Source organism: Astyanax mexicanus, chromosome 24, assembly GCF_023375975.1.
Source record: "Astyanax mexicanus isolate ESR-SI-001 chromosome 24, AstMex3_surface, whole genome shotgun sequence".
Classification (NCBI taxonomy): domain Eukaryota; kingdom Metazoa; phylum Chordata; class Actinopteri; order Characiformes; family Acestrorhamphidae; genus Astyanax; species Astyanax mexicanus.
The window spans coordinates 28,561,612-28,575,087 of record NC_064431.1 but is presented as its reverse complement, the minus strand read 5'-3'; the positions used below and the strand labels follow the sequence as shown (position 1 = coordinate 28,575,087).

General features: G+C 38.4%; 2 protein-coding genes across 2 annotated transcripts in view; one reads left to right on the top strand and one right to left on the bottom strand.

Annotated features, from left to right (window-relative positions):
- The first annotated feature begins 2,238 nt into the window (after positions 1-2,238).
- cav4a (caveolin 4a) lies at positions 2,239-6,104 on the top strand. The gene is made up of 3 exons (XM_007254543.4): positions 2,239-2,685; positions 3,752-3,939; positions 4,959-6,104. Exons 1-3 carry the CDS (start codon positions 2,479-2,481, stop codon positions 5,107-5,109), a joined length of 546 nt encoding a protein of 181 aa, XP_007254605.1. The 5' UTR covers positions 2,239-2,478; the 3' UTR covers positions 5,110-6,104.
- Positions 6,105-9,094: 2,990 nt separating this feature from the next.
- sort1a (sortilin 1a) overlaps positions 9,095-13,476 on the bottom strand; it is a 36,909-nt gene continuing 32,527 nt past the window's right edge. The window contains exon 20 of the mRNA XM_022682393.2: positions 9,095-13,395. Within this exon, the coding sequence (XP_022538114.2) occupies positions 13,381-13,395 (15 nt within the window). The 3' untranslated portion in view covers positions 9,095-13,380. The remainder of the gene's footprint in view (positions 13,396-13,476) is intronic.

The window sequence follows — 13,476 nt, the reverse complement described above, 5'->3', positions numbered from 1 at the left end:
TTAAGGACAGAATTGCATTAAATTTACCTCCACACAAATAATTAACATATATACCTACACTTAAATTTGTCTGCAGCTCATTTTTAAGGTGGAATAATGTAATTTAACTATGCATGCATCCCATACAGTAATTAAATGCAGTGATATCAGAGGAAGAGACGTCACAGCGTGAATTAACAGACAGGATCTCCAGCTGTGACAGAAGAAGTGAAATATTTCCTCGTATTTATTCTCTAAGCCGGCCGGCAGGGCTATAAATAGAAGGTTAAGGATGATCTGCTAATGGCAGCCGTGGACGAACAGGAACAGCTTTAAAAGCATATTGTGAAATCCTCTGAACACGGCAGAGCATTTTCCACATTATCCCGTCCCCGAGGAGATTGGAGCGTGACGTAATCAGCTCCTCTGTTTGTGGAGTGTTGTCCTGCAGGTCTTTGTGTTTTGGGTCAGAAGTGTGTCGGGGGTGCGCTGATGGAGAATCCGTTAAGTGGTCATTTGCCTGAATGAAGAGCTGACAGTTCGACACCAATCTCTAAACCATTCGTCACGTAAAGCTTTTTCCAGCTTCTACAGTTCACCACCATGCACTAATACAGCACCTGGTATAACAGCTGTAGATTTATAATTAGCATTTTGTTGTATAAAGTTTGATGTGAAATTATTTGCGCAATAATACACGAGAGGGAGTGCTATAATGTGTAATATTGGCACTGCTTAATTAAAATTAGATTTTTACCTGGCCCATGTTTCTGTCTGAACTGGCTGTAAAAACTTTTGAATGGGATTCCCACCATCTTGTTTTTAATCAATTGAGTGTAGTATACTCATGTAAGCACTAGATGGTATGGGCAGTGTCTTCATATGAGGCCAAAGGGTCAAGGTTTTAAAAAATTAAGTATCATTGTGCAGAGAAGCAGAAATGTATATATGTCCACACACGAGGACGCAGGGTCTAAAGAGGGTAAAGGGCAGGTGAAAAATGATGACTGAGCATTAAAGTCTCCTGACAGAACTTTTGCTAAAGTTTTGTTTTTTCTCATTATTTCTTTTCAAAGTTCTGAATGTTTGAAACCAAATTTTCAGCTGAATTTGGTCGATTTTAAAGTCCAACCCATTGCCCCAATCATGAGAAGATTGAATCCAATGATGCCATAGTCATCCGTAAGTTCATCATGCAGCATCATGTGACTACTAAGCTAAAGCACATGCTAGTCTTCACCCTCCAGATGATTGTTGTTACATTGTATTACTGGGGTTATCCTTTCTTCACTGGGTGAGAAATGAAAATGACAAAATTTGTAAAGAAAAAAAGAGATGTGTCATCTCTATTCCATCTTCACACACCCTTAAACTGGTTCTAAATTAAATACATTATACAGCTCTGGATAAAAAAATATTATATTGATATTCTTTGATTTTACCAAATTGAAAACCTCTGGAATATAATCAAGAGGAAGATGGATGATCACAAACCATCAAACCAAACTGAACTGCTTGAATGTTTGCACCAGGAGTGAGTAGCATAAAGTTATCCAAAAGCAGTGTGTAAGACTGGTGGAGGAGAACATGATGCCAAGATGCATGAAAAAAACTGTGATTAAAAACCAGGGTTATTCCACCAAATATTGATTTCTGCCACACAATTTTCTTTGCATTATTTGAGGTCTGAAAGCTCTGCATCTTTTTTGTTATTTCAGCCATTTCTCATTTTGTATAGAATTAAAACAACAATGTTCATTTTACTCAATCATAAACCTATAAATAGCAAAATCAGACAAACTGATTCAGAAACTGAAGTGGTCTCTTAATTTTTTTCCAGAGCTGTATATATAACTTTTTGGTTTATTTTTTATTCTATTTAAAAATCTCAGTGGTTCGGCCAAGGTTTGGTCCTGATTGGTTGAGCATTATCAGGTTTTGTCGGGGGGAAGCATGTTTAGTTCAAATACACTGAAGACAGAATTGCAACAAATTTACCTTTATACCTATTTTTAAGGTGGAATAATGTAATTTAACCATGAATGCATCACAATAATAATAATACATCATCAAAGTACATTTTACACACAAAACTACTTTAATATTCCATTCACGTTCTCAAGAAGTAACATGGCTCTCATTAGTCAGTAGTGAAGCTGAGCTATGTGTGAAGTGAGATCGTATTGAACAAGTGGCGGCCCATCCCAGAGTATTTATAGCCCCTGGAGCTGGAGGGGGGGCGCAGATCTACCCATCTACCCATGGGGGGCCTGTTGGGGAATTCCTGTAAGAGCCTGGTCACTTTCCTAATATAACCCCTTAACTCCAGCTGAGCAGGAACACTAGCAAAGCTCCTTAGCACTTACTGGAGAGTTGGAGTGGAGTATAACTGTATAGTTAATAAGATAACTGATTTATGAGGCAGCTAAAGTATGTGAGGTAACTGAGGAACGTGTGACTCTTTGGACATTTGGTCTTGGACATTTCTTGACCGGCACCATGATGCGGAGCATGGCTGGAGTAGAAACGGAGATTGACCTGGGGGACGGCAGTGACAGCGAGGACAGTGAGGGTCAGCAGCCGTGGAAGACGCAGCTGGAGACGGTGCTGGAGGAAGAGGAGGATGAAGATTTGGCGTCAACACAAAGCGACACCAGGCCACTGATCAACGAGAGAGACCCACGACAGATAAATGAATGTCTTAAGGTACTTAGACACTACATAGCAGCGCTACAGGCTTACTAGTGCACCTCAAAAAAGTAGCATATCATGGAAAAGTTACTTTATTTCAGTAATTTAGCTCAAAATGTGAAACTCATTTATTGTAGAGATGTATTACACACAGAGTGATCTGAGACCAGTTGGTACTTTTGGCAGTGTGGGCAGTGTGCCAAGTCCTGCTGGAAAATAAAATCTGCATCTCCATAAAAGTTGTTATCAGCACAGGGAAGCATGAAGTGCTGTAAGATTTTACGGCAAAAAAAAAAAACTCTGCACTGACTTTGGACTTGATAGAACACAGTGGATCAACACCAGCAGATGTTGCACATGACTCTCCAAACCATCACTGATCAACAGTAAATTTTACATTTCATTTGTAATCAAGAGACCAGAGTCTGGAGGAAGAGTGGAAAGACACTCAGTCCAAGCTGCTTGAGGTCTGAAGGTGTGAAGTTTCCACAGTTAGTAATGGTTTGGAAATCCATGTCTGTCATCTGCTGGTGTTGGTCCACTGTGTTATATCAAGTCCAAAATCTTACAGCTTGATTTAGAGGTGTGTCAGTGTGTCTTTGCTATCGTAATGACGAGAAAAGTTTGCCTTGCACATCTCGAGACGTGAAATAAAACAAATAGTGTGTCACTTGCCATTCCCTTTAAGAGCCAGGTGAGCTCTGACTTTGGCAGATTGCTATTATAACGCGCTTTTCAGTATTTTATTCTGTATTCTGTTTATTGTTGATGTACAAGGTTTGTGCACTGCTGCACATCCATTTGTGTGTGTAACCAGTGGGTGTGTACCTGTACTGAGCATGCATGGCTCACCTGCAATGCCAAGATAGTATGTTGATGTCTGTCTTGTAAGGTTGTATTTAATCAGTGGTGCGCCTGTGTTTTTCATTGCTAAGATAGCAATACACCAGAAATTTACCTGAACACACCTCACGTCCTATTTGTAGAATGATTGAGAGTAAGGAATTTTAGAGTGGACCTAAATTAAATTTCAATCTCCATGTAATGTGTCTGTATTTATGTGTTTTTGTGTGTTGATCAGGTGAGTTTTGAAGATGTAATAGCAGAGCCAATGACAGTGCGGAGTGGAGATCGGGTGTGGATCTGGAGTAACGCACTATTCGAAGTGTCGCGGGTGTGGTTCTATCGGATCATCACTGTACTGCTGGCTGTGCCCGTTTCCATCATCGCTGGGATTCTCTTCGCTATTCTCAGCTGCCTCCACATCTGGTATGTTTTTGATAAGAATGAGGGATTAACAGGGACATATAGCTCTGGAAAAAATAAGAGACCACTTAAAAATGTGGAGTTTCTTTGATTTTACCAAATTGAAAACCTCTGGAATATAATCAAGAGGAATATGGATGATCACAAACAATCAATCCAAGCTGAACTGAAGTTTTGCATTATGAGCGGCATAACTTTATCCAAAAGATGCCAAGATGCATGAACAATGTGTTAAAAACATGGTTATTTCACCAAATATTGATTTCTGAACTCTTAAAACTTACTTTATGAACATGAACTTGTTTTCTTTGCATTATTTGAGGTCTGAAAGCTCTGCATCTTTTTGTTATTTTAGACATTTCTCATTTTCTGCAAATAAATGCTCTAAATGACAATATTTTTATTTGGAATTTGGCAGAAATTTCGTTTATAGTCTTTAGAATAAAACAACAATGTTCATTTTACTCAATCATAAACCTATAAATAGCTGAATCAGAGAAACTGATTAAGAAATTGAAGTGGTCTCTTGATTTTTTCCAGAGCTTTATTATGTTCACCCTCCAAGTGTGGAAAAAAATCCATCCATCATTTTTCTGTGAATCCGCTGAAAGAATTTGGTATCAGGAATCATTTGGATTCTTCAAAATTGTTGAGAACCTCAGTCAGTACACAGCAAGTTTAGCCAGCAGACTTTGTTTGATGAAGGGATCTATACCTACTGTCAATGGCAAGTTTTACACCTCTGTTGCAGTTAAGCATGAACTAGCTTGTTCGTGTTTTCCCTTATAGCACAAGCTAATAAGAGCATGTGGTAAACACCCAGTGTGGTCAGGAACAGCTTATTTGCATAAAAGTGACACAGCCCTTAAATGGCTTGTTCTGAAAGGGACTGAAGCTGGCAAGAATAGAGCTGGTCAGTGTAATTGTAAATGTTTTATATTAAGCCCAAAGACTTATTATAAGTCAGGGCTTCAAATATTTAGCACTCATACACTAACTTTCAGTTCATTCTTCCCCTTTAGGCTCTTCACTCCTTGTGTAAAGATGGTCCTCATTAACACTGGCTGGCTAGAGACTTTATGGAGCAGCATTTTGGACATCATCATCCTCCCGTTCTACCAAAGTGTGGCCAAGTGCTGTGGAGGCTTCAGCATTCAGCTTAACCGCCAATGAGCGAGAACCTCCAGGACTATGTATTTTTTATTTATTTTTTTCAATGGGAACTTCCACAAAGAGCAGCATGAAAGAGTTGCTAAATGCTAATTGCTAAATGTGGTGATGGACCCCTTATATCCACTCTGTGGAGGCCAGAGAAGACTGGTGAAGCAGCGAGAAGGCGTTAACTTAGTCAAATGGACACTTTTCATTAATTTTACTGTCATCAAATGCCAAGAATGGAAGTTTAGAAAGCCAAGACAGTGCCAAACCCCGGCCATCTGTTAGTAGTGGGTAGTGTGGTAATAATAGACCACACTAACAGAGAATTGTAGCATTAGATTATGTTACATTAGGCATTATGCACATTATGGATGTATTGTTATTTCCTGTTTTTAAACTCAGACTTCAGAAACAGTGGAATTTTATTCCCCACACATGTCCAGGATGGCTGAACTGCACACCAACAATAGTAAAAGCAATATACAGTTAGTATTATACAGTTTATTATTACTATTATCTATTTGTCTTTACATTTTTAATTATCATTAAATCAGTTGTACACACAGTACTATCACACTTCTATGCATGGACATGTTTCCATGATGTTTGGATGATAATGTATAATTGAAATTCTAATGTTGAATACACAAAGTTCTATATAATGCATTGTTATATTATGGTATATAATGGTGTCGCTAACTATGCTAAACTGGAATGATGCCAACAATAAAAACCTGGGAAATAAAAAGGGTCAAACTAGCTGTGGTAAACTCTGAAATCTTTAGCTGGCTTTTTTAGAAATTTTTTTTAAAAATAGTGTAATATTATCAAACCTTATGTTGGATGTCATTCTCAGCTCAGACCTCCAGCGTCCAGGGCAAATGGAACTGCAGCAAATTTGCAGTTAAAAGCCCATAACCATATTTTTTCCATTAAAAAATGAAATGTGTTCCTTTGAAGTTGTGAAACATATCAGTACTGCTTAAAAAATTAAAACCTGTATTTCCTAACCTTCACTATGATTATTGATCAGACAATCAATGATATCACCCCCCTGCTGACGTCCAATCATCCGCATCTCACCGCTATCAGAGGCACACTGCTGCTGCTTCTGCTCAGCCAATCAGCTCTCCTTCCTCCTGCCCTGCCTCTAAACCCATACATCACCCAGTGCCCTTTTCGAACTACTCCTCCAGGTTTTTTTTTGCCTTTTTTTTATTTGAGCAGAGGGTGGAGTCTGAAAAAAAATCAGGCGGGTTAGTGCCCTATTTAATCAGAATAATGTTTTAGAACGTAAACGGAATCTGGTAGGGTCGTTCTGGATGTTTTTTTTTTTCGGACAGATCTAAACTCTAGTGTACAGCCCACGTTTTATATTTTGTATTGCGCAGTGGAAACTCTCTTTTTAATAATCAAACACGCACGACACAAGCACGGTAGTTATCTAGCTGGCAGGTTTGTCCACCTGCATGTTCTCTTTTGTCTTAATATCAAACAGAGGACTCTGATTGTTCGCAGTGTTCTGCCTATTGAAGTGTTCACCCAATGAAGCACCTCTTGTTTAAAATGGAACAAATTATTCTTCTCCAGTACTGGCCTGATTATGTGTCTCACCATTCGTATGCTAATGTGCGGCTATTGAGCTAAGAAGAGCTGCGGCTGTGCGAGTGGCTGCTGGTGGACGCTTCACTCGTTCTGCTGATCTAAGAGCAGTTTTAACACTTGTTGTGTAAGAGCTAACAGTTGGGTAGTTTGGGTAGGTGAAGCTGATCTGAGATCTGGGTTAAATGGGCATCATTTCATCAGGGACAAACTGCTTTTCAGAAAAGTGCACATAATTATCATAATCGTGTTCCAATCCTGAGAACATCTCCATTTTTTTTCTGACTGGCGCCCTCTAGTGGAGGAGCTAGAGGCCTACAGATGTCTACAGTAGTTTATTAAGATCATTCATTCTGTTGACTATTTACTGTTTATTAGGCTTCAGTCTATATAGAAATCATATTGATCAAGCTTAAAGAGCCACTACTAAACCCTAAACCATATTTTTTTTCCATTAGTAGATGAAATATGTTACTTTAAGGTAATAAAACATCAGTCCTGATTATTTTTTTCATAAAGGTTTATAAACTTTTAAAAAGCGCTTTTATCGTAGTCATTTCTGCCTCTGCAGCATCCTCAACTGTGCTATAGGTGACGATGATGTGTACAAGTACTTTGCAAAATGCAAATCAGTAAATTAATAGTAAGCAAACTTCTGTATAATGAAAAATACACATAAATATTCAAGCCTGGCCCCAATTTAGAGCACATCTCAGAAACACAGGTATGACATTTGGATGTGTATCTATACAGGTCCTTCTCAAAAAATTAGCACATTGTGATAAAGTTCATAATTTTCTGTAATGTACTGATAAATATTAGACTTTCATATATTTTAGATTCATTACACACAACTGAAGTAGTTCAAGCCTTTTATTGTTTTAATGTTGATGATTTTGGCAAAAAAGTAAAGAAAAAACTAAAATCCCTATCTCCAAAAAATTGCTTATTTCATCCGACCAATAAAAGAAAAAGAAAAAGTGTTTTTAATACAAAATAATACAAAAGTCAACCTTCAAATAATTATGTTCAATTATGCACTCAATACTTGGTCGGGAATCCTTTTGCAGAAATGACTGCTTCAGTGCGGCGTGGCATGGAGGCAATCAGCCTGTGGCACTGCTGAGGTGTTCTGGAGGCCCAGGATTCTTCAATAGCGGCCTTAGGCTCATCCAGAGTGTTGGTCTTGCGTCTCTCAACTTTCTCTTCACAGTATCCCACAGATTCTCTATGGGGTTCAGGTCAGGAGAGTTGGCAGGCCAATTGAGCACAGTAATACCACGGTCAGTAAGCCATTTACCAGTGGTTTTGGCACTGTGAGCAGGTGCCAGGTCCTGCTGAAAAATGAAATATTCATCTCCATAAAGCTTTTCAGCAGATGGAAGCATGAAGTGCTCCAAAATCTCCTGATAGCTGCTGCATTGACCCTGCCCTTGATAAAACACAGTGGACCAACACCAGCAGCTGACATGGCACCCCAGGCCATCACTGACTGTGGGTACTTGACACTGGACTTCAGGCATTTTGGCAATTCCTTCTCCCCGGTCTTCCTCCAGACTCTGGCACCTTGATTTCCGAATGACATGCAAAATTTGCTTTTATCCGAAAAAAGTACTCTGGACCACTGAGCAACAGTCCAGTGCTGCTTCTGCCGCCGTTTCTGGTTCAAAAGTGGCTTGACCTGAGGAATGCGGCACCTGTAGCCCATTTCCTGCACACGCCTGTGCACGGTGGCTCTGGATGTTTCTACTCCAGACCCCAAGGTCTGGAATCGGCCCATCTCCACAATCTTCCTCAGGGTCCGGTCACCTCTTCTCGTTGTGCAGCGTTTTCTGCCACACCTTTTCCTTCCTACAGACTTCCCACTGAGGTGCCTTGATACAGCACTCTGGGAACAGCCTATTCGTTCAGAAATGTCTTTCTGTGTCTTACCCTCTTGCTTGAGGGTGTCAATGATGGACTTCTGGACAGCAGTCAGGTCGGCAGTCTTACCCAAGATTGCGGTTTTGAGTAATGAACCAGGCTGGGAGTTTTTAAAAGCCTCAGGAATCTTTTGCAGGTGTTTAGAGTTAATTCGTTGATTCAGATGATTAGGGTAATAGCTCGTTTAGAGAACCTTTTCATGATATGCTAATTTTGTGAGAAGGTTTTCATGAGCTGTATGCCAAAATCATCAGTATTAAAACAATAAAATACCTGAAATATTTCAGTTGGTGTGCAATAATTCTACAATAAATGATTTTTTTTTTTTATCATTTCATTATGGAAAAGAATGAACTTTGAGAAGGACCTGTATATAAACACAGAATTTGAAATGTTTGTTCATAATGTTAACTTGGACTGTTTGTGTAGAATGTTTCTCTGTGATGGCAGCTACAAAAGAAACTTGGGGACTTGATAAAATGTTTGAACTTCTTTATTTTGACTGAAAAACAAACAAGTGAGGACAATTGACCACGTTTAATATGTTAACTCAAACGTCGTCAACATATGAAAGGTAGTTACGGACAGTAGCTTACTGTTAACATTTTATTTACAGCATCGGAAACAAAATGTTGTTACTCTCTCCTACTCCCTTTACATTCAAAGGCTGGACTGCGGCAAATACTTATTATATTTATATAGTCGTACCGTAACACCCCCGCCACACAGCCAAACAGTTCCAGCAATCAACCGTTTAAACCCCCTAGATTTACCCATCACACCATGACGTGACTAAAGGGAGTATAAGGGCCCCTGAGGTATGTATTTATAAGGGTGTGCATAAGGAATACTATTTTTTTTTTTGTAATTAGAAGAATTTTACATGTCACAACTTCTTTTATAGTTAGATTGGAGTTTACGCATTTTATTTTATTGCCATGAAAACTGATTGACTGGATGTTTTGCAACACTGTCAAAACACTAAACGTTTATAATTAAAATTAGACAGACACTATCTAACATATATAATTATTGCTATTATGATAAAGATCACATTGCACATAATGTGCATCTAATTCCATTCAGCTTTGTGGGAATTTAAGACTTCTTCTTTTACAACAACAATTGCTTTGCTTGATTAATGCATTATTTCAGAATGTAAAGTAATCATAACCTGTAATCTCCTTATGAGTCACAAGAAAATGATCAGAACCCTGCAAACATGCCATCGGGAACTTTTGTTCATCAGTGCACAGTTTCTTAAACAAATCGGCTTATTTTAAAGTACAATAAGATCACGTTTACACCCGGTCACTTCATGAGAATCAGGATTATAGCTGGCCAAGCCATATAAAAATGCAAGTGTAAACAGTGTAAAATGTAAAACTGATGCCAATCTGATCACTCAAATCGTTTTAGGAGCAGCGTAGCAGTGAAGCAATGCAAAAAAAACATTGTGTTTTATGTCAGAAAGATATGTAAAAGCTTATAAGTGTTTTCTTATTACACACTGTGTTGTGCCACTGTGTTGGGTAGTGTACCTCCTGGTGAGAGACTCGACTATCAAGTGTAAATCGCATAAAGTGAGCAGGTGTAAACACAGTCTAACATCATCAGGGTCATCAGTGAGGAACTGCAGTGCAGGTGTTCAGGTGTCCCCTCATTAAGTACCATATTTTTAGCACTATAAGGCACACTTAAAATTATTTTTTTTCCCCAAAAATGGACAGTGCACCTTATAATCCAGTGCAGCTAATGTATAAATTCTATCAGTCAGATTACTGTAAGGAGCAGTAAAGCCACTCTGCTGAAGTACAGCTTTATACAGGAGTTTCAGTAAAGTTTCTCCTTCACCAAGGCTGGAGCAGTATTAGCACCAGCTGCTAACCACAGCGCTAGCTCTTTCTTTGTTCAGAGGTAAGCATATCAGACTGTAGTCTGCACGTTTACTGCATTCAAACAAACTATACAGCAACAAACCGCTAGCTGATAGCACCCTGGCTAACCGGATCACTCAAGGTTTCTTAGTGTAGCACTTTCAGGCGGCATTTACTAGCACTAAGGGCTGCTAACCGCACTAAAACATTGAAAATCTAAGCTTACTGTAAGTAAACTTAGATATAGACAAATAAACAAGTCTTTAGGAGATAATTTTTTTTTTGCTTGTTTGTCTTAGTTTTTTTTTTGCTGAATTAGAAGGGAAACATGGCAACACCCTTGTTCCTTACTATTGTTGCTTAAAAGAGGTTCATTGATAGTGCCCTTATAATCCTGAAAATACGGTAACAGACCTTTTTTTATTACTGCTAAAGAACAAACCCGCCTCTCAGAACAAGACTCCAGGATCGTCAACCATAAAAGCTATAAAAAGAAACGGGTGAATATGGTATTCCTTCTAGGCTAACATACCGGTAATCACAATTACAGCACAGTGTTGTATCTTGTTTAGCCGATATAAACACCAAGGCACTTGTAAACGTTTCTTTGTCTTTAATTTAAAATGTTATGGAATCTTAACCCTTATTGCTCTATGCCAGTGGTCTCCAATACTGCTCCTGAAGAGAGCTACGTTCCAGCAGACTCTGGTTAAGTCAGAATAAAATATTTTAATGATCATTCTAGCCCTTTAAAAAGAAAAGAAAAGCACACAGGTTCAGTCCCAAATTACACACTACTCCCTAAGTAGTGTGCTGTGCATGATATACACAAAACTATGGATTTTACAATTAAACAGAGCATTATAAATCTCTGTAAAAGTACAGCATTTACATTTATTTCTATTTAAAAATCTATTTGAAATCTAGCGCTAGTGTAGTTCACTATATAGGGAGTAAGTAAACATGCATTCATATTATTTCAATATGTTGCCCATGATAATTATGATGATGATATGATGCTTCACGGCATCTCTAATACTGATGAGAATAATAACATACTCCTAAATAAGGATTTATTGGTATGTTCTTACCTTAATATCTATTTATTTGATTAGAGCGCCACCATGTGGAGTAATGAAGCAGTAATTTTAGTAAGTCACATTGAGGAACGAGTTTTAAGAAGATTAGAGTGTCTCAATAGAAATAATGATATTTAGCACCAACGTATCATTAAAGTATTGCAAATTAAAATGATAAGATATATCACAATAACAATATATTTTTTTATAATCCTCAGTTTTACATGTCCACATAAAAACTAAAAAATATATATTTGGAGAGCATTTAAAAAAAACTCAGTTTTTAATGACCTAAAACAGCATTTTCTCATGAATTTAAGCCTAAAATTTCTTTTTTGTTTTAAATATCCAGATAGGTGTGCACAGAGTCTTTGCCTCCAACCCCAATCTCACCAATTACTGCATTCAGAGAAGTTGACTGGCTGAATTGAAACCTGCTGGATGGTAGCTTTCCTCAAGACAAGCTGAAGACTACTGCTTCTAAGCTGTATTTAAAATATTCAAGAGATGCTCAAGCTAAACAATAAAAACTAAAAAAAAAAAAAAAAAAAAAAAAGAAACACTGATTTGAATAAGACCTACAAGCTATGCTACCATCAGGGCATTATATTTGGTCTCATTATTATTGTGTGTAATTGTTTTTAATTACGTACCCTCATCTCTTATTTCACCTGTACCAAAGCTCACTGATTTCATTTAATCAGTTTCACTCAGATACAGGTCGAATCAGACTAACAACTCTTACTGAAGATTGTCCATTAAAAGATTTCGCTCTTATAAGACTAAAGCCCTATCTGGACGGGATTAGTTTCTCAGGGGGATGTCTGTGAAAGTAATTTCAGACTTCTACCCAGTGATAAAACTCCTGCAATTGAAAAAAACAGGAGGACCAGTGAGTTTTATGCTTTCTCGGTCACATGACATTCTTCAGCGTTCAGTAGCTCCTCCATTTCCACTCACTGTTGTGTTTTAAACATGGATCTCCCTGGAAACGTGCGCCCAAAGTGTAATGACGGTGCGTGGCAGTGGACAAATAGCTATTTTATTAAACGTGAGGAGACGAAACTCAGAGATGTCTGTCCAGACAGGACTAAAATTAGTGGAGGACCACGGAGTTTAGCAAAAAACAGTAGATAATTCAGCCAGTAGATAATTCAGGATGCCTGAGAAAAAAAAAAAACATATATGGACCCCCATAAAAGAGAAAATTACCAGTTACCAGGACCCCCTGAAAAACTAACCTCTTCCAGATAGGGCTTAAAACAAAAAGACTGTGACCCAAAATCCAGGTCTTAAAGTATATACTAGTACCAGAAGGTGCTAGAAAATCACATCCCATGTACACAAACCACAACCACCGAGTCCAGTCATCTGTTCAACACCTGCAGAGGATCAAACACAGGGAGAGAGAAAAAATATATAGGCACTGAAAAATAAAACTGTGAAGACAAAAATACTGCCAAGGACTTGGCATTTGTGCTCTTGTCCAGTGGCTGGATCCGATCCACTGGGAAACGTCTATCCTTTCATTTCCTGGTCCTCCAGAAAAAAACTGTCCATTCTTTTTTTAGCCCCAGAGCTTTGGTGAACGTACGCAGGAAGCTGAAGAGCGCAGGGTTTAACGGACGCCACTCAGGGAATGAAGACATGAGGAAAACACTAACATTAAAAAAGACTCACATAAACATACACAACAAAAAAACAGGGAAGGGCTGGAACACGGGACTGGAAATAGTAGGCATCCTGGTTAGTCTCTAGTAGGCTTTAGGTTCTTTAGATTCTGCCTGACTGCATTCTGCTGGATTTCAGGCCAGCAGGTCCTACAGAAACACAAATTACATAGAAAAATATGAACATGATACTAGAAAACATCACATCCCAGCCCTACAACTGGGCCTAAA

What these genes read in the sequence shown, in the direction of transcription:
- cav4a (XM_007254543.4), top strand. Translation starts at nt 2,479, where the DNA reads ATGATGCGGAGCATGGCTGGAGTAGAAACGGAGATTGACCTGGGGGAC. An exon ending in AGATAAATGAATGTCTTAAG is followed by an intron (nt 2,686 to 3,751) that starts GTACTTAGACAC and finishes TGTGTTGATCAG; the next exon opens with GTGAGTTTTGAAGATGTAAT. An exon ending in CTCAGCTGCCTCCACATCTG is followed by an intron (nt 3,940 to 4,958) that starts GTATGTTTTTGA and finishes CTTCCCCTTTAG; the next exon opens with GCTCTTCACTCCTTGTGTAA.